Here is a 24,673-nt window from a genome sequence, read left to right on the forward strand (position 1 = left end):
TTGTATTTAACTATACTTTTCAGTTAGAAACGAGAGGCAAACCGAGTCCAACATTTTGTTGGCCAAAAGTCTGTTCTCCCATCTACCCTCTCTGGCGTCCTGATAAAGAAAGTCTTGCACATCATCTCCAGTAAAACACTTGAACGTTATCTTTGACAGGCAGAAGTCGGAGAGGTCATACCTTTGAAGTCTGTGGAAGTCTGGATCTCTGTCCAAGGCTTATCTGGGATACTACTGGACCCATCAACCTCTATATATGTTCTGTAAAAATAAACCTGTATGCTCAACGTTCTGCTGTGATTCACAATTAATCAAAACTCCATTAAATTGACTGTTTTATACCACCATTGACTGCTGACTACTCAGTCCTCTCAACCTGCTGCTAGGGGCTGCAAATGGTCTGTAACTGCTTCAGACTGGAATCTTGTTTCCCCAATACATACGTGGAGTTCACGTTAGTGTGGGGAATTCTTTCGTTGGCATTTTAATCCAGATCTGCGTGCAAAGGTAAGATCATTTTGGTTTGCTTTCCTTAAATCAAACACTCAATAGTGTCAACCAACTGCTTCTTCAGTTATCTCCTTACATGTTACTTACTGGGGCGATATACTCTTTTTTTTTAACTGTTGAAAGGTAAAGTTGGCGTGTTACCATCAACTACTTCTGAGCGATTAAGGCTCATTACAAAACATATTGTGGTCTGAAATTTGTGATACAAGTTTAATTCATGGTTGTAATATGACGACGAGTGTGGCCTGGAGACAAAACAAGACTATAGAGTCGAGTCTATGGAAGAACAATGGAGGGAGGCTCCCTGGGAGTTTCTATTAGGCAAGTTTCAACTGTTCCTCCATGTCAGGAAGTATCCAATGATGCCAATCCAATGATTTCAAGGCAGGTCCGCTGGTCTGTCATGTGAGTTAAATGTTTGCTATTTCAGGACACAAGCCATTATTATTACGCACATCGACTCTTTTCAACAATGGCAAATATTACCTGAAGTGAATGTAAAAACTTTTGAGGACAACTGAGGATTCATCAGATGTAGCTTTTTCTAAACAGCTCTTCCAACGTTACTTCAAAAAGCACATACAACTAAGTTAAGGTATCACCACGAGTGTGAGAATGAAACTGGACTAGATAGATGTACTTTTATGATTACAAACTGGCAAATTGGTGCACATGCTGTTCCCTGCATCGATGTCCTGTAATTTATATTCTGGCTCTGAAGCCCCAGCATCCACATCCTGCACAAAGAATCATGCAGTGTACTTGTGGTGGAATTATGAGTCAAATGTCTTGATGAATGGCCGACTCACAGTGTGGTAGGTCTAAGGCAAACGGATTCTACTCAAGTGGCTGACTGTGGTAGGTTGGCAGCAAACAAGTGAAAGGGGTTTGCCTCTCGAGTGAACAGCGTGGTAGGTAGAGTAAGCAGGAAAGGACCACACACACAACCAAACCACTGACGATCACAAAGATGCAACAAGGTGTGAATCCATCAGTCAAAAGCTTCCTTTTATCACCTTGTCTTAGCTGCTGTAGATAAACACCTGCTAATGGGACTCTGTTAACGAATTGTCACCACTTCCTCTGAGATAATTAATCAGGTTTTTATTGTAACCAACAAACAAAACTCTCCTAATTATACTACAATATTATTGTTTTAAGGAACATAAACTGTGACCCAAGAAAATTGTTGTATAAGTTAAACATGTCCTCGTTTTGTATATTTATTTAGCTTTATTTGGAAACTATTTAATCAATAGCATCAAAATACAGAAATGATTATTGTTATTAGAAAAATGTATATTTACTCTCAACGCTCGCCGCACATCTTTGAAGGCAAAGTCGATTGGTACACCAACTTAGTCCAGACTGATGAATCTCAGTGACTTGCATCTTTCCTCTCAATTCACAATCAAGTTGCTGTTTGTGGTTTATGAGACCTTTAGAACTAAGCTTCTGCTTGCAGTGAAATTTGGTACATCCATTCATGATATGCTAACGATGGATTGGGCTAAGTTTGTCATCAGTGGGTCAAACTTTTGAGCACTGCAGAACTTTGGCTTTTAACCAAATACCTGCAGAACGAATGATGTTGGAATCAGGGTCAGCTGTACTGCATTTAGTGCATATTAACATATGTGCATACTAACCCCACCTGAACTAAGAAGGTGAACTGTGGGGCGGTGAGGTCAGTTGGGAGAGCAGGCGCCTCCATGAACAGAGGCTACAGTCCTTTGCGCACTAATCACAGGCTCGATTATCGGCCTGCTGATCATTTGGTGCATGTCATCCACCACTCACTTTGCCTGTCTCTCTTCAGCTGTCCTAAAAATAAAGGCAAAAGCCAAAACAAAAAATGTGATCAGTGTTGAACAATGTGCAGAGCTATAGTTGTAACTGCTCTGGCTAAAGTTTTAACTTCTTCTTAGCTTCAATGTCAGTTCCAAACTTAAATAGCAGTGAATCTTTTGAGGTTTCTAGCAGCAGCGGCTTTGTACTGAAGTGGAGCCAGCCTTGTGGCATCCTGCTTCTCTGTTCCAAACGGATACACGACTCACTAAATAACACTACAGGGAGACCAGCGGCGGCTAAAAGCAGACCACACAGAGGATGAACCCACTGATGATTTACTGGTACTTCCTGTGACTTTCTGGGATTCTCATGACACAGGCGGTCTCAGGCGATGCCACCCTCTCAGTGTGCATCTGTGTGGTATTTTTGGTTTTGTGACTCACCCTGAACACTGCAACAGGACTGGATGCTCGGGTCGTTAATTACATAAATAGTCCTTGTTTCAACCACAAATGATATGCTGAGTATAAAGCTGTACAAGAACAGTGTGTATCCCTTTCCTTTAAATACACAGGCTTAATTGATTGAGTCAGGGTCGTGTCTTTGAATGTAAAATATCTTTATTCGACCTTCTCAAAATGTGTTTCAGTAACAGAAATTGTCATCATGGTGAGTTTGAATACTATTCACAAATAGGAATTAATTAGACATAATTTTCAAATCAAAAATCAGGATTTCATCTTAATTCATGAAAAGCAACGAGCCTCTTTCAGTCTCGGCTTGTCCACAAATCAAGCAACTTTATAAATAGACTTTTGTACATTTTTGGGGTGTTGAGGTTTCAACAAGCAGTCATCCATTTGTGAGCCAAGGTTGAATCGGAGATGTAAAGTCTGATGTGACGGAACGACAATCATCACACATCATACCAAAAGATACATAGAAAGTAAACCATAAGAGAAAGAAAGGAAAGATTCTGTATTTAACACATAAAACAATGATCTCATCAGAAGTACTTGACAAATATCATTATATCATTCTTTTGTTATACAAAACAAAAACTGAATATTTCTTTTTTAATGGTAATTCATGACCGTTGATGGCAATTTGGCAACATCTGCATTTCAGGAGAGAAACAGAAAGTCAAATATTAACAGAACAAATGTCACTGGACATTATTCCTCTTAGCCCCGCCCCCTCCCTCCCCCAACATGATGTCTTTATACATGATATTGCATGATAAAAACTATGATGAAATCATTGACAGATCAATGACATTTACACAGTCAGCAAAGTGTTTGCTGCGAGAGTTTGGAAATGACTTCTCATTGTCTCTGTGTCCTTTTGAGTAACGTTCAGTCCTTTTTTAAAATAAGATTCTTTGATTCAGGATTGAGGCGAATTCAGTTTTGGAGTCCAAACACAAACGATAAATAAAGGTAAATCAAATTCTACTTCTACAAATGTTTTTAGGAATCAAACTTAATAATGGGGAACAAAATATTAATCTTTAAATTGTTTGACTTGAAACTGAATTGACCTCAAACCTGCAGTAAAACCCATCTAGCTCCAGAGCTCAGTCAGAGTATGTAGTCTTCAGTAGAAAAAACTACAGTGTCACTACTTGTTTTGCTGGTTCTGCACCACATCTGAAATAAATCAAGAGTTCTTAGAGGCACCTGGAGTGGTACAAATATGTGCTCATCAGGGTTAAGGTATCGTCAGTTCCTCGTTAAGGTATTTTTCAGTTCATCGTCAAGTCCTCAGGAACCTGCGCAGGTGACCACACCAGCGATCGCGCAGGTAATGATCCTCGGAAGCCTGATGTGACCACTCATGTAGGTCTCAGGGCTTTTTTTTCTTTTTGTAGGTTTGACATGAAACATGTCCTGGGCCCATGAAAGTATCCCAAAATGAGAAATGCACGCTAAAGGAGATGTCGAAATCACAATATATACTATATGAGAGACATAACCGCCATTTATACCAATAGATATAAAAAAATCACCATGCTGATGTCCCAGCAAGTGCGCTAATTTTCTCAAATCATCATGTACATATCAAAAGCAAAAAAGTCTTGCAATACCAAATGAATGAGGTCTGTAGATACCATTTCAATAGTAACATACTTTCCAAATGCTTGCACAGTTACTTCAAGGTTAAAGTAAAACAAACTTGTCTTGAATGAGGGCCCAGCGCTCCTACCCTAAGATGGTTGATAGATTTAGGCCAAGGTTTGTGCAGAGCCTGCATGGACAGCATCATTTGATTCAGCATAAGGGCTGTTTTTTATATTGTCTTAAAGGCCCAGCTTGGAAAACCAGAGTAGAGCTATTCAACCAAAAGGTGTCAAAGTGAAACTCTACTCACAGGAGGTGCTGTGGAGTCACGCGACAGATGGCCGACGGCCACATTACAGGAGCATCGGCTTAAAGTCCACTTTAGTCCGACATGTTTGTGTTTGTTGATCCTTTCCATAATGAGCCTTTAATACAGTACTGTGTACACAGCTTCCTGAGAGTTAGCTAGCTAACATTCTGAAAAACACACTGCACATCTAGCTATCTGCTCATTAGATGTATATATCACAGGGATGCACCAATAACCAAAACAAGACTGAGCCAATAATAATAGGAAATTGGGCCTCTTGTCATATTTTAACCATAGACTGAATATAAGGAGTGGACTTGGTCTCCTGGTTTTAAAAGTAAAGCCAAAAAGGAAGCGACTTAAACCTGCATTTGTCCTAATGGCCAGCAGGAGGCGACACCATTGGTTGCCAAAAGAAGCCAAATATGTGTTAATCTATGATAAATAATCCTGAATATAACTTGATTTATGAGTTTGTGGTCTCCATCGTTGGCTGAGTGGCAATTCTTGGCTACCTGTGTTTTACATGTTGCTACCATGGCGACATGTCAGCCAGTTAGGGAGGTGTAGCAACGTGTATCTAACCTCTTGTCCAAATATGGTCACTTCTGGCTCTGAAAAACGATAATGTCAGCAGCCAGAATGCCAAACCTGCTACAGGCTAAACCAATTGTCTTACATTTAAAGATGAGAACTTGAATTTGTTCTACAGAGTTCGTGTTAATAGTGCATCCCTAACAAAGTATAACATGTTTTACAGCTAAATATAATCGAGTCAGTTCCCCCACAGGATTGTACTTTCATCGTTATGTTTCCTGTCGGGTAACTGCTGTCTCACGGAGCACAGATCACCTTGCCTGGTTTTAATTGCTCAGTGAATTGGTGTTTTACGGTACGGTCGTGCCTTCCCTCCAAAGTGGCAGAGCGTGCCAAGAACAATTAACTGTGTGCTTTTTTTAACACACAGCTCATTTTGTCCCCGCGCCGACTGCACCCAGCTTCGGTGCCTTGGGAGGTTCAGTTACAGTGCGTCAGCCTGAAGTGCTGCTCTGAGAGGGAAAAGGGCCCCGTGGTGCAACCGCAGCTTGTCACATGTAAGAATCATACTTAGAGGAATGCCACTGATATCACAATAATCAGTTCCATTGATGTCAACATATCAGGACACTATAGAGGCCATAACTGTACTTAAGGGTGAGTCAGGTGAAAAGCAGGGACCAACTTTGTGTTCCAAGTAGTACGGATCATACGGCTAAGAACAGGAAGGGCTGGAGCATCTCCCAGGTTTTTTGTTGTCAAAGCAAGTGTCAAGCCAATCACCTGTAGAAATAACTTTTCCGTTGCTGGTGTAGCAGTGATCACTGTGAATGTTTCAGCAATAACTCATGTCATAGGGCTGAGACTATTGGCATTGTCTCCAGTGCTACATGAATGTTAATTGTTGTGGGAGCAACAATAATCTGGGTGGTATAAGAATGCTACATTTAAGCCCACAATCAGGAATAGTAGCTAGATTATCTGGGAATGTTGGGGGGATTTCTACCAAAGACTGTATAAAAGAAGTTGATATAGCATCTTGGTTTTAAGGGAGAAGCCAATGCAGGAGTGTCTAACACCTTGATTGTTTCCAATGGCCAACAGGGGGCGACTCCACCAAAGTCCACCAGAATATGACCCTACTTCTGACCTCATTAATTACCTGAGGTGGAAAAAATCCTAATGAGTTTATTGTCTCAATTGCTAGTTTCACGTCTTCTTCAATACAGCATGATGTTCATTTAGTCAATGACGGGGCTTTTTAAAGTAAAAGAGACGACACAGCAGGGTATGCTTTAGGCTGTGGCTACCTGTGATTGACAAACCACCACCCTGGGGAAGTGTCAACCAGTTTAGAGGCGTATTCCTATCCACCCACTCGTCCAAATATCACGTCTGGCTCCAAAATTCCAAGATGGCCACGCCAAAATGCCAAACTCTGTAGGCCACAAACCAATGGGTGACATTGCAGTTGCTGAATCCACTTCTTATACACAGTCTGTGGCTATTTTAAATGTCAGGCTCCATTATTTTTAGACACAATGGGCCACATGCAAGAACTATCTCTTAGTCTGAATGAATGAGGGGTATGAACCCACACAATAGTCATGGACTTTGAACTTTGACTTTTGAGTTCTTCCTAACCTATGAGGAGCAAGCAATATACGGGATGGAGCGTGTAAAAGTTGTCCTAGCATACTACAAGCAAAACCCCAGTGCAAGACGGGTTTTTTTGGCGTGGCTTTGGCTTTCTGGCTCTGCAAATGAAACTCAAGCATGCGAAACTTTGTCACAATCCAATGAAGGTGAGCAGTTTCTTATCAAGAACCAGGTTTTATCTGCTCATGGACACATTGGAGCCGACTAGGACAATACATTTGTTCAATAAATTGCATGGCTTCCAGGAAGGGACTAACTGCTACTACTTCAAGAAGAATTCTTGGATGGACGAGCCTTTTTCTATTCTGTTTTTTGGAGTAATGAGTCTATTAACTTATACCTTCATGTTGCTTTGCCTTGACCCCCGTCCCATCTAAGTCATTGGATGCTGTGCTCCGGCTGTAGCATCAGAAAGATATATGTTTAGCTTCTGATTTCATGATAAACCCTTCAACAGTATGTCTTCGTTTCTGTCACAGTACGGCGTAGAATGGCTACAAAAAGGTAGCCTTGTGTAGCACTTTGGGGATAGTGATGGTATCTCATTAACTCCTTGTGGTTGAAATAAGTGATTTATGTGACAAACCTGACAAACAGCTGGATTTGTGTTCTTGCATTAGGCCACAAAGTCAGAGTTTACTCTGCTGACTAATACCAATGTTACAGAGGCAACATCTGGAAGAGTTCAGTACTCTTTAAGGACATTCGTCTTCGTTGTTGGGGAGTATTTGCTGTGGTTTTGTCCCAAAATTGAATCCTATTACTACTACAAGCAGCATTGCTTATTTCAGAGGCATATAAGTGACATCACCTTAAGACAATGCAGCACTTGGGGCTTCCCTCTGAGAGAAGGCCGACTCACACAGCCATTTTCACACAGTCTTAAGACACCTGTAGAGTAAACTGATCACTGTATGCTGGAACCATAAACTGGAGTAAACTACACACTTTGAGAAAGTCACAAAGGAGTAATCGGACAGGAAAAAGAAACGTGATTTCTAAGTCTGACTTGGACGGCTGAAACTCAGTTCAGCAAATTTAAATTTCTTTCTTGTAGGAAGAAATAGTACATTAAAGATCTGCTTTTGAGGCCATGTTGATGCTTCTTTTTCCGCTTCAAAAAATTGTGGTAAAAGCCATTTACTTTGCTTTAATATTCTCTGCCTTTCTGTGGAATATCCAGTTAGGATATCCCTGTATTCCCATCTTTCTTATCAAACCAAATCAGTAGCGAGGAGTCGTAGAAACATGGTGGATCTGCACGTACTCCGATGCTCTTGTGGCACAAGGAACATTGAAACCAAGGGTAGAAATACTCGAATGCATTAGAGTCTGATGAGGTTTTGTCGTCGGCTGTTTCTTTCAGCAGTAATGCTATTTACATGGTTAAGTATGTACATTAGAGAATCTCCCAGAGATGTTAGGTTCTGTAAAGCTGCAATGGGATACTCCTTTTAATTCCTCACATTTGAAAGTCCTTAGATGAAGAGCCATACGCGTCCCTGTTGAAGTGTGTTGAATATTTAATAATGTACTTGCTGCTGTATTGCCAGTTATGGATGTACACAGCACACAAACCCAAAGTTGTTAAATAGAGCGGTTTAAAATAAAGCATCATTAAATCAGAGCTGGACGTTATGGATCTTCATCTTAAGGATTAAACGTCTCACACAAATCAAGACCTTAAATACAGTAAATCTTTTTTTCTCCATCATAAAGGTATTCGTTGAGAAAGTCGAGTGTTAAATGCACTGTACAACCTTGTATAACTTTTTTTTCCAAAATATAGTTTATCCCAGTGTGTTTAGTTTTTTTTATCTTACAGAATCCTGTACACTTGGTGTCTGCATTAAGTTTGGGTGATATCCTGATCATTGGAGAGAAGAGAAGAAGAGAAGAAGAGAGGACAGGGAAAGAAAGATATGCATGAGAGAGAGGAGAGAAGAAGAAAAGCTGTCCAGGGCCGTCGGTGCCCTCAGTGAAGACGCTGCACTCCGTACCTCGGCTCTCTTCTGTCCCGCACCTCAATCTGATGAATACAAGACAGAAAGATCTTAATGTACTGACACTGGAATCAATCCTTAAATCCATTGTTGAATGGTAGCGGAAAAATCCTCCACTACTACTGTCAGCTCATGTGGCTGGGCAGAGGGGCGTGTCCAAGGGGGTCGGCCTGGGGGTGGCATACACTCTGAAATATGATTGGCCACTCCAGATGCCATCCAAAAAATCCTTTACTATGATTGGCTATTAACCCAGTCAGAGGCGGGACTTCTGTTCGATCCATCTGGGCTGTGTTGCCTACAGGCTGCCTGTAGCTTTTGTGGCATTTTAATGTGGCACATTTCTTTTGTTGGTGCTTTAAAGTAATAATCTTAAATCTCAAAGATTTCCATTTAAATAAATGTCTGTAAGTCTCTATCTATCGCCGAATGAGGTAACACAATGGTGATTGAGCCGATGGTCCACTGATGAAAGCCTTTGCATGTGCAGTATTTCACACTGGGTGTCTGTGGCGACTTTCTTGGAAATAATCACAAGCAGCGCCCAGTTAGTGACGCGTTTACATCAGCCAGCAGTGGTTGGTCTGCCAGAGAGGGTAGGCGGAGCTAAGCGGCTGCTTTTCCGGTCTCTGCAAGTGTTGTGAGTAAACAGTAATCTACTATGGCTGAACAAACAAAGAAAAGATGGATGACTACAGATACAACTTCAACAAGAAGTGAAAATCTAAAGAAAAAGAAACAAACTCGACGCTCAGATGAAGCAAACAGTCTGAAAAGGAAAGCGACCGTCAGCCAGGAAAAGCAAGAGTTACAACCGGAGCCAATCGTGGATGTTACACGTTTGGATATCTGGGAAGTGTGCTCCCGTAATTAACGTTTATCGCCATAGGTGCCGCCAAAGAGAACGAAACTGAGATCTTTGAGATTACAAATTTAAACTGAGACTTTGGACATACATCAACTATTTGAGTCCTGAAAGAATGAATTAAATGTAAACTTTTATTTAAGCCTCGAAAATCATTTCTTCATTTACATGATGTCTCGATACAAAAAGCACACCGAAAACAAACCAGAAAGGACAGGTGAAGTGGGTTAAGATCATCATCTTAATTAAGAGAAATTAGATTATCGGAAGATTTAAATGTCGCCTCTAGTTATATTTTAAATGAATAAACTGGAATATAATATCTGTGTGATAGCTCAGTGTTAAAGTAGATATGATTAATGGAGACAGAAAGGGTCAATAAGTGCTATTTGGTTTTACTTCATGCCACTTGGAGCAACGCCTGCAAGTTAGTTCATGCAGGCAACTGGAGCTGCACTGCACCACCACCCCAGCATCCACCTGCAGGCTCCGGCTATCACTCCGCAAATTTCTGCACGTAAAGTAAGTCAGCAAGGAGTGATGAGGGCGGAGCCTAGACGCCAAGCACAGGTTATGTTCTGCTACTGCAATAAACATTTCAAAGTATCACAATGTGAGTTGTCCGACTGAACTGCATAAGTCAGAGCCCCAGTTGAGCCACCCCAGTCAAAGAAGTCTGGACACGCCCCCTGGCTGCATACTGTACTATTCACAGGAACTAGTAAGGCCTTCCATAGACACATCATGTTTGTGTATTCCTTAAACATTATGCAAATTGAATGTATAAAGCAAAGGTCAACTCACCCTTGACACAGCAAAATCTGCAAGGACAAAAAAAGAACAAGTGTTAGAAAATGCACAGAGAGGCAGGAAAAGTGCATATTTGTGCAAAATGTGAATCTGCTTATGTAGACATGAGTTAACCATTTCAAGGAAGAAAGTCCAGTCAGCATCATTTTTCATACATATCATTTGTTTTACTATTTTTTTCTTTTTGTTCCTATTTATAGATTTAAAAAAATATATTCTTGCACTTCAAAATATAGCCACTCTTTCTACTGTGTATGTTAATATATGTTAATATAAACCCACTGATATATTTCTTGTTGTGCACGCTCCCAACATTTGTTTTCTCCTTCATCACTTAAACAGACAGCGAATGCAAACACAGTCACACACGTTTGTTGTATCAGCTGCAGCCGAGAAGCTAAAGGGATATTTCGCTGAAAGAACTCGGAGCCAAAAAAAGAAACTTCCCACAGCTGATGGAGCATAAAGATGCATGAAATGTGTAAAATCACTGAGACTGTCAGTGAGGTTAATCAGATAAGAACAGAAAGACACGCCCACGCTCTGGAATATCTCCAGTTACCATGGAAACCATCACGGAGATAGACCGTCGGAGAACCGAGACATCTTATGTCACTTTTCTCTCTCTTTATCTCTCACTCCTCCTCCATCCTTTACTCCATCGCGCTCTCTCTCTGTCTGTTTATCTCTCAGTCTACTATCATCTTATGTCACAGATCTCTCTATCACTCTGTTTCGTCTTGTTTTGTTGTTGTACATTCGGTTTATGGAGTCAACTGAAATGTGTAATCCTCATGTAAGGAGGCTGTTCTTGTTCTGTATTGGATCTATTACACTATCCTTTGTAGCGTCGCCTTCTGCCACTCCTCTTCCTCTCTTTTCATGCAGCTGAAACAATGCAGTTCAAGTGTCCTGATGCAACATCATGCAAACAGTCAGGAACCCTCTGGAGGACTCTCTCCCACTCTTGAAAACAGCCCTGAAAGCAATTTAGCTGGAGTTACTGAGGTCAGGTTGCAGTGTATTCATTTCTCAACTGGGCAAATTTTGTTCATGTTAATAACCTCACAGTTGGGGTCTAAAAGATTAGAGCTGGAGGAAGACAGCCAGGCCAACCCACCGTTAGATTACTGTATGAAACACTGGGCTCTTTTTTCTTCTTATTTTGTTGTGTACATATATATATATTTGTGTGTGTATGGTCTATTCCAGGCTTTATACATACTGTAGGCTTAGCCGGCTAGCTTACAACCTACATCAAAAACCTGGCATTACTCCCAAAGCAAAGCAGCATACCATGAGCTAATCTCTATTTAAAGACTCTGAATCTGTAGGTGCAGGATGGATTTTGGTATCAAAGTGTTCTGGTTTCCGTTTGTAGTCCGTTTGTAGGTGGAGAAGTATTGACTAACGATGAATCAGCAGGTTTTCATTGTATGCAGGAAAAATAGTCCGTGTGGAGAGCAAAAAGGTGGACTGAATCCGCTACAACGCCGCCCTCGCTCCCATCGGCATGTTGCTAGTCAGACTGTAAATGATGCAGCGCAGGGAAACGGAAGTCGAGACTTGAAGTCCTTTTTAGCTAACCGCTGGATACACCGAAAGCCCTGAAAAGTTGTCGCTACCAGAAGGGTTCCGAGTTTGACCATGAGCTAAATTAACGCTGTTATTTGAGTTTAGATTGAGTCGAGATTCCATACAAAGTCAATAGACGCAAATTCACGTTGGGCGGAGTTGAAAAAAATCTAACTTCTAACTTCCTTGTTGAATTTGCGAATAAGTTAGTCTTTAAGCATTCTATCCTGTATATCACTGAATACTTATTTAATACAATTATCAAGATTAAAAAGTATGCTAAAGATAGTTTTACCCATTGCTACCCATTCTTTTTAAATCACTACAAATATATTATGTTAACACCGACTGTAAAAGCACCAAACGCTCAAAATTGATCATTTTCAGTTTCTTGCAAATAGCCAAAATATTATAAAGTCTAACTTTCATCCTGTTATTTGTTTGTTTTTACTACAGTTAGATTCCACAAAGTGTTTGGCAGTCCTCTTGGAGTTCAATCATATTATTCTAAAAAACAGTTAAAAATAGCAACGTATCAACGGGACAATAAAGGGCAGACCAAACAAAACAAACACATCTGGAAATAATTGAAATTCATTTGTCATTCATCTTTCCCTTTTCCACATTAGTGGAAGGGGAGATAATAATTTCCTATTTAAGGCTTTCACTTCTTTAAAAGCATTATTTTTAGTTCTTCCTTCACTCACCTTTGTTGTCTGTCTGCAAATCATCAAGGTAGAAGTCTGTCTGCCGGTTGCCCAGGACGAAGGCCAGAAAGGAGAGGATGAGGGCGTCCAGGATGCCCATGATGGCCAGCATATAGGCCCAGCGTACGGAGCAATCGCCCAGGGAGTACTTCCCCGTCTGCTCCCCGCACATGTCCCGGATCACCTCAGCGTCCCATCCGTCAGGGAAGATCATGCAACCCAGCACCAGGCACACTCCTGCAGGAGGACGCGGAGGAGCAGAGAAGATGGGTTAGAGTGAGATCTGGACTTGGGGAGTCTGATATGTGGGATGTAAGAAGACAGACAGACAGTTAAAGCATGGGGATGGCTTTAAATTGTAGATGTAGTCATTATTTAGAATCAGAATTTGAACTTCAACAAAGTTCTATAAGACGACACAGATCTAAAAGTGTATGTTTATTCCGTTTATGTCAAAGGATTCCAAATGCAGCAGAGTTTCAGATCTCGTCTCGAGTCCAGCTTTGGCTTCACGTCCTCGGATAGCTAGTGTAGCTATTGCTTCGTATGACTGTGTTCTGTGTCCTGCTCCAAACACACCATGTTTTAGGCTGCACAGCGCTGGTCTATTAGAGAATCCATGTCTGAAAATACAGACCATATCATACTGCAGCTTTAAAAGTATCGTATTTTACAGTTTTAATCGTACATTGGGTCAAAATACCACACTGAATTGCAAAACTATGGCCTGTACAACCATATTAATGTAAGAACACGGAGGTCCCGTCCTTTGAACAAGGCAGCAGTTGTACGCTTCACACAACAGAGTCAGTTGCAACCGTTACACAATGATTCCGTTATTACCCTTCAAAACAAACGCACCATTTGTACTAAATCCTCGGAGATTTAAGAGAGAGAAAGATCTACTCTGATGCTGTTTTGTTCATTCTCCAGTGATTTAAATCTGTCTGGTGTTAGGTTCATTGGTTTCACCCAGTTTGAGAAACGGTTGAATTTATTAAAGTGTGATTAAGACTAAGGACGTCATCTTCCATAGGTAGACACAGTGTTACAACTTTCAGGAGAGAGGCACATCAGTGTTTGTTTTCTCATGTGTCTGACTCAGTTTCAGGGAGAACAGCAGCAGGGTCAGTCGACCAGTCATCACCCAGGTAGAAACGTGAAGGTGTAAACTGTAAATGTATGTGGCCAGTTACAAATCACTGATTGCCATTTTTATAGAGAACTCCCCTGTTGTTGTTCTAAATGATTTAACTCAGCTACCTTAGCTTCTAAGAGAAGTTGGGGTAAATTCCGCCCTCACTTATTCCCACTCTATGACCAATGCAGATGAGATCATTGTAAAGCACCTTGCAGCTTATAAGAGCAGACTTGTTTGAGGTGAATGCCAACAGTTCAGACATCGAGGGGTTAACAGTTAGACAGTACAAAGATGGAATACATGCACCGTATAGATTATCCACCTCTGGAGACACTTTGTATGTGATGGAATTTAAAACATATTGATCAAACAAACCTGCCTCACACCCACAAACTAAAGTGTACAGTAGAAATGCATGCACGATCGAGCTCAGCAGGGAAATGCTTACATGCAATTTCAACACTACAACAAAAACGGTAATCTATACTTTACACCTCTGCCCATTCATCAAAGTGAGCATAGCTGGGGAGCTGATGGTGCGGTGTTCCTGCTCACCAGCACTGTTTAAACAGCAGTCAGTCCCTGCCTGAGGGGCTGTGTGGAACGCAGTGGGCTCCACTGGGAGATGTGGAATATACATGGCAGACATCACACTGAATCTTCATTCCACACCAGACACGTCTTCTCCACGGGCAACATGGCTTGTGATACACATGAAAAGTCAGACGGATTTGCCCGAGTTGCTGATTATTACGCTTCAGTCTAATAAACGTTCAAAAGACTCAACGTCTGGAACTCAATTGGTGTGCAAATGTGAGTATTTAAAGTGTTTGAATGCTGCCCAGCACCCTTCAGTGGACAAACATGGCAGAGTCGCTGCTGTGTGGAATGAGGCGTACGGCAGCACAGAGGATGTAAAACAGAGAATAATTGCATTTAGCTTTCAGTATGTTCTGCTGATCTGTTGCTAAATGTATGAAGCTTCTCTCAGCATAAAGCTGCGAAGGTCAACAAGTTTAGACACCGTGCTGATGGATCCATCCCTCCAGATTCCTCCTTTACTGTCCACGCAGAGATTTAAACAAAAAGATGCCTTCATTCAAGTCCAAATAAAGAGACGTCTGAGATACATCAGAAATGCTATTTCAGCCTGTGAATGGGCGAGCCTGTGTTTGATTGATAGCTGAGCCTGCAGACACAGTGAGACGGGAAACGTCCTCCGATAACTGAAAACAGCACTTTCTGACATAAATAGCTACCTAGGCTGCAAGCTAATGTTAGCAGCATACTTTTTGGATATTGAATGTTTGTTTGGTAGCTTGTTATGCAAATGTGCGGCACATAGAGCTGTGAAGGTTGAGGGTCGAAGCAGTACACACCAGTGAGGAGCCTGATTAATGACATTAAAAAGTAGAAATTTCCTCTGTAGCTGCCAATACCAGCAGGACATGTAGCTACTGTTGTAGGGTACATAAAAGAGGCATATCCAGTGTTTATATATGCACTTGCTTTTTGTGCATGTTTGCATTCACACTGACAATTATGGCAAAATGTGGGTGGCTGAGTTCCGGGGCGATGGACTCATTACAGTTAAAAAGTTAAGTGTTGAAAGCTGGACACTGGCCGACTCCAAAGACCTCACAGCCTGGGCAACAGAAAAGGCATGCAAAGTTGGATGCTGGAGAGCCCGCACACACATTCCCGAGTCCAATGGTTTATTACAGGAGACTGTACTTTGAAGCTCTGGATCTGCTTGATGGTGAATTGGAACAGCGTTTTGAGCAGAGAGACCTGTGTGTAGCAGCGGACTTGCCTACGAGTGCGTGTGTTTTTTCTTTTTTTGGTGGGGTTTGAGCGGGTGGGCCCTACTAATTCTAAATACTTTCCATGGTCCATGAGCTAAAGGACGGGGCGGACGCATCACAGGTGCAGAAGTAACAGGACATTCCTTTTCTTAAGTTTCTCCTGTGAGGAGTTTTTCACTATGAAGGCGTAAAGAAGCATCATCAACATCACCAACATGGTCAATATCATCATCATGATGATCCTAATCAACATCAACAACATCCTAAATGTCATCATCATCAATAGCATCACTATCATTAAGGTCAGAGGTGTTCATAAAGAGCTGGATCTTTAGCTTCTTCTTAAAGGTGAAAGGGACTCTGAGGGGCGAGTGGAGTTTGGTAGCTCGTTCCACAACCAGGGGACGACTGAGGAGAAGAGTCTAGTGCTCCATGTTCCTTTCTTGGATCGGGAACAGAACAAAAATGTCAGGACATACAGGGGAGGGAAGGTTATCAAACATGGGATATTGTTCATATCAGGTACGTGTCAAAACCATCCGGCCACTGGACTCCATATTTTACAGAGCAGCGCTGTGAGCTGCAAAAGAAAATAACAATGCTGTTTAATTTTGGACTATGGATCAACATAAAGCGCATAACTGTCGGAGAATGTTGTGCTTGTCGGGTCTGAAGTGATAAATCAGATTGTGTTAAAGTGAAGTCCATTAGTCATTTGGTTGAACCCTGTCACATTAGTGATTCCCTCTGAAGACCCTGTGTATCACCGACCAGCCATCCATCATGAGGAAATGGTGGGTGGCGGATTGATGGCAGCAGATGAGGGAGGATATCAGATTAGTCGCCGCCTCTCAGCGAAAAGCAGAACGCCGCGCAGATATGAGGAGTCTTATTTCACTGTCTGAAAATGTGACCCCTCCTCTGACAAAATGATTGCAGGCGTAATGAGAGACTGTAATGAGAGAGACTGTAATGACGATCATACAGTAAGTAATGAGAGAATAGAAGAGCGATGGAAGTAATCGTCGGGGGAAATCATCATGTTATTAGCTTCTTTTATGGCCTGTACAAGATATTAACATAGATGAGATATGATAAAATCATTAACTGAGTAATGAGCGTCAGGTAACATGTTTTATGGATTTTTGATGGATGTTTCCCCATCCAGCGTGAAACTCATCCAAAGTTAGAGTGTGGGGTTTTTGAAAACGTGGATTCAAGGGCAGACAGGCAGACGAAATGTGCCTCACAGCAGCTCATTAGACAGTATTACCTCTTATTTGTTCATTTAAACAGAATAATATGTCGTGGGGCGACAACGCTTTCATTCACTAGACCAAAACAACCTGCGGTGTTAGAAATTAAAATAACATTTCCTGAATCAAATCAGGTTTTATCATTAGCTTAATCTCACTGTGGTTTTATTTTATGATGATTACAATTAAACTTTCATTTTCCTACCTACGGCTGGTTTGGTCAGGATAACGATCCAAAATGGATCCAATGGGACAACAAACAGCTGTAAACACGTCTGCAGGTGAGTCGTATTTATTCTGACGGGGGAAAAAAAGGCAAACAAGAAAATCACAACCTAACCTGCTCATTGGAATCATGTGTCAGTTTACAGGCTGAGTTTTGTTTAGTATTTTTTATTCCTTTTTGTATTTGTATGATAAAAGTTTGTATAAATCCATCTCTATTTTATTTGATTTTTTCTTCTTTCTACTTTTGCTTTTTAACAGACACCTCTTCTTGCCAGTTGTTGTAAATCTGTTGTCATGTTTGAAATTAAAACGAGAGGACCCAGATGCAGACGAAACGAAGGATTAAGTCAAACACAAAAACAAAAAGGCAGATCAAAAGGGTTACTATTGTCTAGAAATCAAAGGTCCAGCATAAGGTCCAACTTAATCCAACCAAAAACCAGGTGAGAACACAAATGCGAAAAAACAAGAAGAAAATGAACTCTCGGAGCAGGGTAGCAGAAAGTCTGACGAAGGGTTTCATGAAGGTTGACAAAGATGAAGGGAAGGAACACAAAGACTTCCAGACAACTTGTCTAGTTTTTTGACCTCCGACTAGAAAGACTGCTCTGGAAGCAGTTGCTACTTGTGAACTCGGAGCTACCCCGACTTCATGAGAATAAGATGTCTGACGTCACATCATGGAGAGGCACATCGTTAATGGTAAACTATCAACTGAAAAGCAACAGAATATGTGCTTAACAACAACTATCATATAGTAACACGTGTTCTGCATGACGATATTTATAAGAAATGTCACTAATGTGGTAAGGTCGCTGGTCACTATAAATAATGTCTGAAAGACAGAAACATCACTTTGTCACGGTCGGCCATGTTTTTTATTTACGTTTAGCGTCGTGCACCTGGAACGCTCTGAGGTCGGAAGTCGGAAATTTCTACCGGGAAGAATCACATTCCCAGTTGTCTTGAACGCAGCTTTAATACACATGAGGTAATCGGACACAGGTAAGACTAACAAGACACGTGAAAACAAGAAGGGCCGGGCACACAATCACAAAGGCGGGAAGTGAAAGGAGGTGAAGGAAATTATTTCTGAACAATGAAATAAATTAAAGATGAAACTAAACAAGAATCACTCATGACATGATGGTGTTTGTGCATGAAAGTAGCGCTTCATATGTTTCCGTTACGTCCTTATCAAACAGAATAAACTAATCTAAAACGGTCCTGGTTCTTTAATGTTAACTAGCAGGTTGCCCCGTCGGACCTTTATGTATTTCAGCATTCACCCTTTCACACACACACATTCTTACACTGATGTTGGAGGCTGCCAATCTCCACTGAAGGTGTAACCATTCACCCACATCATACATACATTAATGGCCGTGCCTTCGGGAGCAATTTGGGGTTCAGTGTCTCGCCCAAGGACACTTCCGCATGTAGCCTGCTTCAGCCAGGGATCGAGCGATCGACCGACTCCACCTCTGGCTCCATAGCAGCCCCCAATATGAAGCTTCCAGCAGTTAGATCCCAGTCAGACCTGGTATTAAAATGTGATCTGGACTCATCATCCTGAAAACAATGGTGCCGGTTCGGATTGCGTTTGCACCTAAGATCTGAACACAATATGAGCCGGACTACTTCCAGATGTGGTCCGTGAGATCTGATCAGATCACGATGCATTTAGACATTACTTTTCTGTATACACAACACGTCCAGGTACAGATCACATTTTGATGCTGGGTGTAAATGGGGTCTCATGACACACTGGCCTACATAAAGCATAGAGCTGCAGAACAATTCTTAATTCAGCTGTATATCATTGCCGAAAACCACTTTCTTTGTGTTCTGTATCGTGGCAGAAATGGCTCTTGGACATGATCTCTCTCTGCCCTCTCCTCTCCTTCTCCTCAATCCTCAGCTCAAAGCATTTAAGTGGACGCCAGAGGGCTAAAAATAACCCCCACCTTCCCACAACCCAGGAAAAGCCCTTTGAAGTTGTTGGGGTGTTTCCTCTTCCTTCCTCCCCTCCACGCTCTCAAGACACTGCGCTGTGAACACGGAGGGGAGGAACTTCAAAGGAGGCGAGCAGAAGGATCGAACAGGGAGGGAGGATGGGAGAGAGCTGCCGAAGAATGAAAGAGGAAAAACAATGAGGAGAGAGAGAGAGCAGGATGGTGGCTGCTGCAGCTCCACTCCTTTATGTCGCTTCTCTCATCTCAGTTCATCACTTCTTGTCATTTCTTTTCATTGCTGAGTTCACAGCCCGTCAGCTGCTAGAAACAAGCAGATCAAACCCATGAAAACATTCAGTCTTACGCTGCCAGGACACGTTTGTGATCCAACTAGTTCAAATTAATAGAACCAATGTATTTATAGCACCCTAAAGATATTTATAGATACGTTACATAAGAATTCTGTCAGACTTTTATATCCACACGTCCACACGGATTCTTTTTTTCATTCTAGACAAACAGCCAAAAATGATTACATAAGAGCTCCAAAAATACCATCAGCGTGCTATATATATAAGTGTGAGTGTGTATGAGAGTGTGTGTGTGTGTGTGAAGTATTTTTGAAGGGAGCAGCTCAGGGCTCCACAGTGTTCCTCCTGAGCAGCTGCCATGACACCATCCGACACAGAGTCATGTGCTCTGACTGAGGTTCTTAATGACTTTGTGAGAGCGTTCAGTCTACGCGTCAAAGTGCACACACAAAGTGATTCATATAAAAACGAATAGACTAACTCTGAATGTCAGGAAATTCTCCAACAAACCAGAGTGGGTGGATTGATGCTACAGTATCGGTACACTGACATCACGTCTCTGTTCTGTGGATCGATTCTATAATCAAGAGAGTTTATGGAAAACAGGATCGGTTCTTTCTCCGACATTTAAGAGTAGAGCTTTCTTTGGGTGCAGGGACAGCTGTGGCTCAGCGGAAGAGTGGGTCGTCTTTCAATCACACAATCAAAAGGTTGGGGGTTCGATCCCCGGCTGCAAGAAAATGAAAGCACAGCCGTGGTGTATGAATGAAAGGGCCCTGATTAGAGATTGGCACTTTGCATAGCAGCCTCTGCCGTCAGTGTATGACTGTGTGTGTGACATGTAGTGTAAAAGGATAGCAGCCATTTACCATTTGAGTTATGTTGTTGCGAACACACATAAGAACATCTACTTTTGCTTCTACACTGCTGTGGTTGTGTCATGTGCACCAAATTTGCATGTGCACCAGCAGCTTGTTGGGAAACAAACAAAGCGGCAGATAGCAGTTCTACCACTCAGTCAACCTGACAACCTTGCAAATCATTAAACGGTCTAAAGCTTCATAAGCTACTTATTTTGTTACATCTATGCCAAAGACGCAGCCTAGGTATGACATAGCCACACACCCTAGGCCTTAGCCTGACAAGCGTTACACCAGAAATGTAACTATACATTTTGCAAAGAGACAGGAAGCACAACAGTTGTGATTGGTCCACTCAGTAGCTTTTCATCAGAACACCTGGACTGACACACGTTGTAGCTAGCTGCAACATGTGTGCATATTTTCTGTATCGCAGCATTTCAGTAAAAGTCAGTAAAAATATTCAACATTTATTTGCCAAAGCTCCAACATGATCTACTCAGTTTTAGTCGCCATTGTTCAACGGCACACAGGTCAACACACGTTGGCATAGAAACCCAGCAATCAACAACTGCTGTAGCTACTTCCGCTAACCTAAAGCGCACACTTAACTCACCGAAAAACAGCAACGATGTCACTCCCCAGCGTGTTTAACAGCAGAACAGCTTCTTGTGTTGGTCTGAGGTTAACGTTCACAGGTATGGAAACTTCAACGACTGTAGTGATTGTTTTTGTTACGTTTTCTCTCGCCGTTCGTCCTCCACTCTGTTAATCCAGAACAGATCGGCTGCAGGAGCTGTATTTGCCTACAGAGCTGTCAATCATCATTTTGACAGCATCAAATAACTAATTAAAAATAAACTTGTCAGAAAAATGAACACTTGGACATAAATCAGCATGATACAAACTAACTATAATGACAGAAACCATGTTTGAGAAAAATGTATCGGGCGTGTATTTTGATTTTATAGTTTGCCTCATGTCCCATCTGTTAACATGGAGGAGGCGGGCTTTATGAGCTATACTGCAGCTAGTCAGCAGGGGGCGCTTAAAATGTTTTGGCTTCACTTTTAGGGAGCTGTCATGTCGTCCATCTAAATATACAGTCTTTGGTCCACAGTGGTTCAACTGGTCTAACCTCAGGACCCACCACCACCTCCTTAATGACAAATCATGACCCCAAATTTCTGAAATTTCTCAACCACTCAAATGCATTTAATAAAACAGGGAGCAGTTTGGATCTGAGACGGAGTAAAACACAACAGTATGATAGTCAACCAAAATGGCCAGCAGGTAGCAGCGCGAGGAAAATATTCCCTCTACAATTCATTCAATTAGGAGCCTCAGCAGAAATAAGTGAAGTGCAACATAAATGCATCTACTGTCGGGCTCATCAAGTTTCAAGAATGTAACTGTAACTGTAGCTGGGATCAGTGGATGGAGTGTGAATAAACTACACCTCTACTACACACACGTCACAGGAAACCCATGTCCTTCAAAATAAAAGCACAGCAAAGCAAACCGCAACCCACTTTTGGGTCCTGACCCTCAAGTTGAGAACCATGGGTCTAGAGCAAAGGATAAAGTCAGGCTGTGTTATTTTAGAGACAAAGAGGGCAGGAAGGGTTTGGTTGGAAAGATGGTTCCAGAAAACAACAAACTTTTCCATGTGTTGGAAGAGATAATGCCTTAATCCAGTTTTTATTCAGTTTAGTTCACAGCAGAGGAAGTTGGACTGCAGCAGCTAATTGAGTGTAAAGAATGAATAAGGGTGCATTGTGTAACTTATTTCTCAACAGTTCCTGTAAGACAAGAATATGTTTGGTTTTTGAAACGTGACATCGTGTCCCTTTAAAACACATTTAGTGTGACCAGTAAGTTGCATGTGGTAATAAGTTAAAGATTGTATACCTGCATTAGAAAAGAGTTTTATCTCTGGGTGTAACGTCTTCTTTTACAGCCTCTCTGTGTTACTTTTTGGTTTAAAGCACAGACCGCTCTGTGTAAGCGAGCTGCTGCACTTTGAAGTCTGACAGCAGGTGTAAAGGTGTGAACATGACTGCATTAAGAGATCACTATGTCAAGTCTATAATTTAATAAAGCTGTCTGAGGCCTGCCCTTCCCTCTGCTACTGTGTCTAGACCTTGGCCTGCTGTCCTCCATCTATCTAATGGACAGCGTTCTCGCTGATGTACAGCGCTTTTATTGGAGTTCGGATCGAGCCGGCTGTGTGTGTGCGTGCATGTGCGCGTGTGTGAGAGTGTGTAAAGTGCTGAGAGGGCATTTTAGAAGATGTTGCTGCGGTTCACTGGCACACTTGGCATGCAGCTTCTCCTCCTTTTTCCCTCTTTCATTCTTTCTTTACGGTGTTTGACTCCTGCTACTAACTGTTAAATCACTCCGTGCTTCTTTCGGTCAGTTTGTTTCTCATTTATTAATTATATCTGGGGATTGTTGGATGAGCTCTATCTTGGTAACTTGACTGAAATCTTCTTTTGTGTTCATAAACGGACACATAAAACCAAATAAGTGACTTTGCATAAACCATTCCCAAACTAATATTCTGAGGATCTAAAACCAGCCTTCGATTCCCTCGCTGTAGTTTTTCCTCTCTCATCGCTGTGTCCTTCGCTGGCTGTGGAGTAAGTTACTGGCACGAGTCCTGATTCTGGAGAGAGGATTGGCAGGAGTACAGAGGCTTGCACAGAACCATATAATGTGTCATCACACGAGCGCGAGCATCATTTTTCTTTGAGCCTCCCGAAGCAGTTTTGTGAGACTCTGATCCGTCTAATTCATAATTAGAGGGAGAGAATCTCTCTGAACCAGCTCTGATACTGAAACTACACTTTGCTAAACCTTATACACCGGATTTATGTGTTGACTTTTTGTTTAATCAATGACTCAGACTGTGTCTTGGCAACCCTAACCCTTGGGATACGCTACATAGATAAAGTACGGGGGGTTATGATTCTATGTATCAGTCCCTCCAGGAGGTCACGATCGCAAACCAATTCCAACACATTTTTCATGACCGTACAATTTTGTCCAATCACCGCAACTTTTCTGCCAGTTTGACCAAACACCATTTCCAACCGCACCATACAGTAAATCCATCATAATAAATCCAACACTCGATGTCTTCTCGTGATCATGTATCCATGTTTCTGTGCTGAACACTGTTAGCCGTCCACTTAGCCACTTCCTGATGCCTTGGGTTTCCACCAACTACAGCCTCTGTTACAAATGTGAGTCAGTGTTTGTACAGTGAGATAGAAGTCCCTCTGTCTCGTTTCAATGCTTTTATACTAGCTCAGCACCCGGAATACCAAGTAGAACAGCGTAAATGTAATAAAGAACATGTAGATTCTCCCAGCACATAAAGCACTGAGCAGTGAGAAATGAGTTTTTCATGGAAATTCATTTTAGATTCATTCAGTTTTTATCTTATTTGGCGTCTTGTCACAGAAATCGACCAGAACAATTTCAGAAGGCAAACAGCTCGCTCACCAGTAGATGGCTTTGCTGGTGCATCTGTCTCAGCCGCTCTCACTTAAACCGAAAAAACAGTACTGAAACATCACAACTTGCAACTTTATGAAAGAGCTACAGGGAAACCAGGAATTTTAGGCCCCAACAATCACCGAAAAACCCAGCAGAATCCTGGATGGACTGATATTGTAATATTGAAACATTGTTAGAGAGGCATTATATTTATTGTCACAGTTTCATAGGTCTTAGATATGTGTGCTGACAGGCAGACACATACCTGAAGGTAGAGTACAACACTGATGGCGGTCAGGGATTTAACACAAGACAAAAAGAACCACTGAATGTCGACAGTGAAAAAACACAATCCTGCAATACTCAATATTTTCTTCTACCCCTAGATGAGACTGAACTGTAGTTTTTGGGTTGGACGTAATAAAATAAAGCAAATTTAAAAGAATCCCATAAATTTCCCCTTAAAGTCAAACATTCAATAGGGACTATTTCTTCTGTCAAAATTAGTTCCTAAAAATGGGGACGTACGTTGGTGGAAACATTCTTTGTAAGCATAATAAAGAGCAACGCATTGACGTCAAATACTGCGCTGAACAGTAAAGTCATCATCCTGGAGCCGATCAAACATGAGCCAAAGAGGTATTTCTTAATGGTTTGGTGGGGAAAGGTACTTTAGTATGTGTATCATCACTTGTGGCCACGTCACACAGCAGTTCAAATTAAAAGTGTCAGCGAATGTAAACACTAGATGCTTTTAGACCACAACCCATGTAAACAGTGTACTCC

General features: G+C 41.7%; 1 protein-coding gene across 1 annotated transcript in view; it reads right to left on the reverse strand.

Moving 5' to 3' along the window:
- Positions 1–6,890: 6,890 nt before the first annotated feature.
- The window catches only part of LOC138590333 (LHFPL tetraspan subfamily member 4 protein-like), a 31,538-nt gene continuing 13,755 nt past the window's right edge, over positions 6,891–24,673 (reverse strand). Inside the window, exons 2-4 of the mRNA XM_069660948.1 lie at positions 12,828–13,064; positions 10,540–10,556; positions 6,891–8,896 (exon numbers count right to left, since the gene is read on the reverse strand). Coding sequence (XP_069517049.1) covers positions 8,843–8,896; positions 10,540–10,556; positions 12,828–13,064 — 308 coding nt within the window. The 3' untranslated portion in view covers positions 6,891–8,842. The remainder of the gene's footprint in view (positions 8,897–10,539; positions 10,557–12,827; positions 13,065–24,673) is intronic.

This window comes from Semicossyphus pulcher, unplaced genomic scaffold (genome assembly GCF_022749685.1).
Source record: "Semicossyphus pulcher isolate SPU_LCO1_2020_fin unplaced genomic scaffold, fSemPul1.0.p SCAF_13, whole genome shotgun sequence".
NCBI classification, from domain to species: domain Eukaryota; kingdom Metazoa; phylum Chordata; class Actinopteri; order Labriformes; family Labridae; genus Semicossyphus; species Semicossyphus pulcher.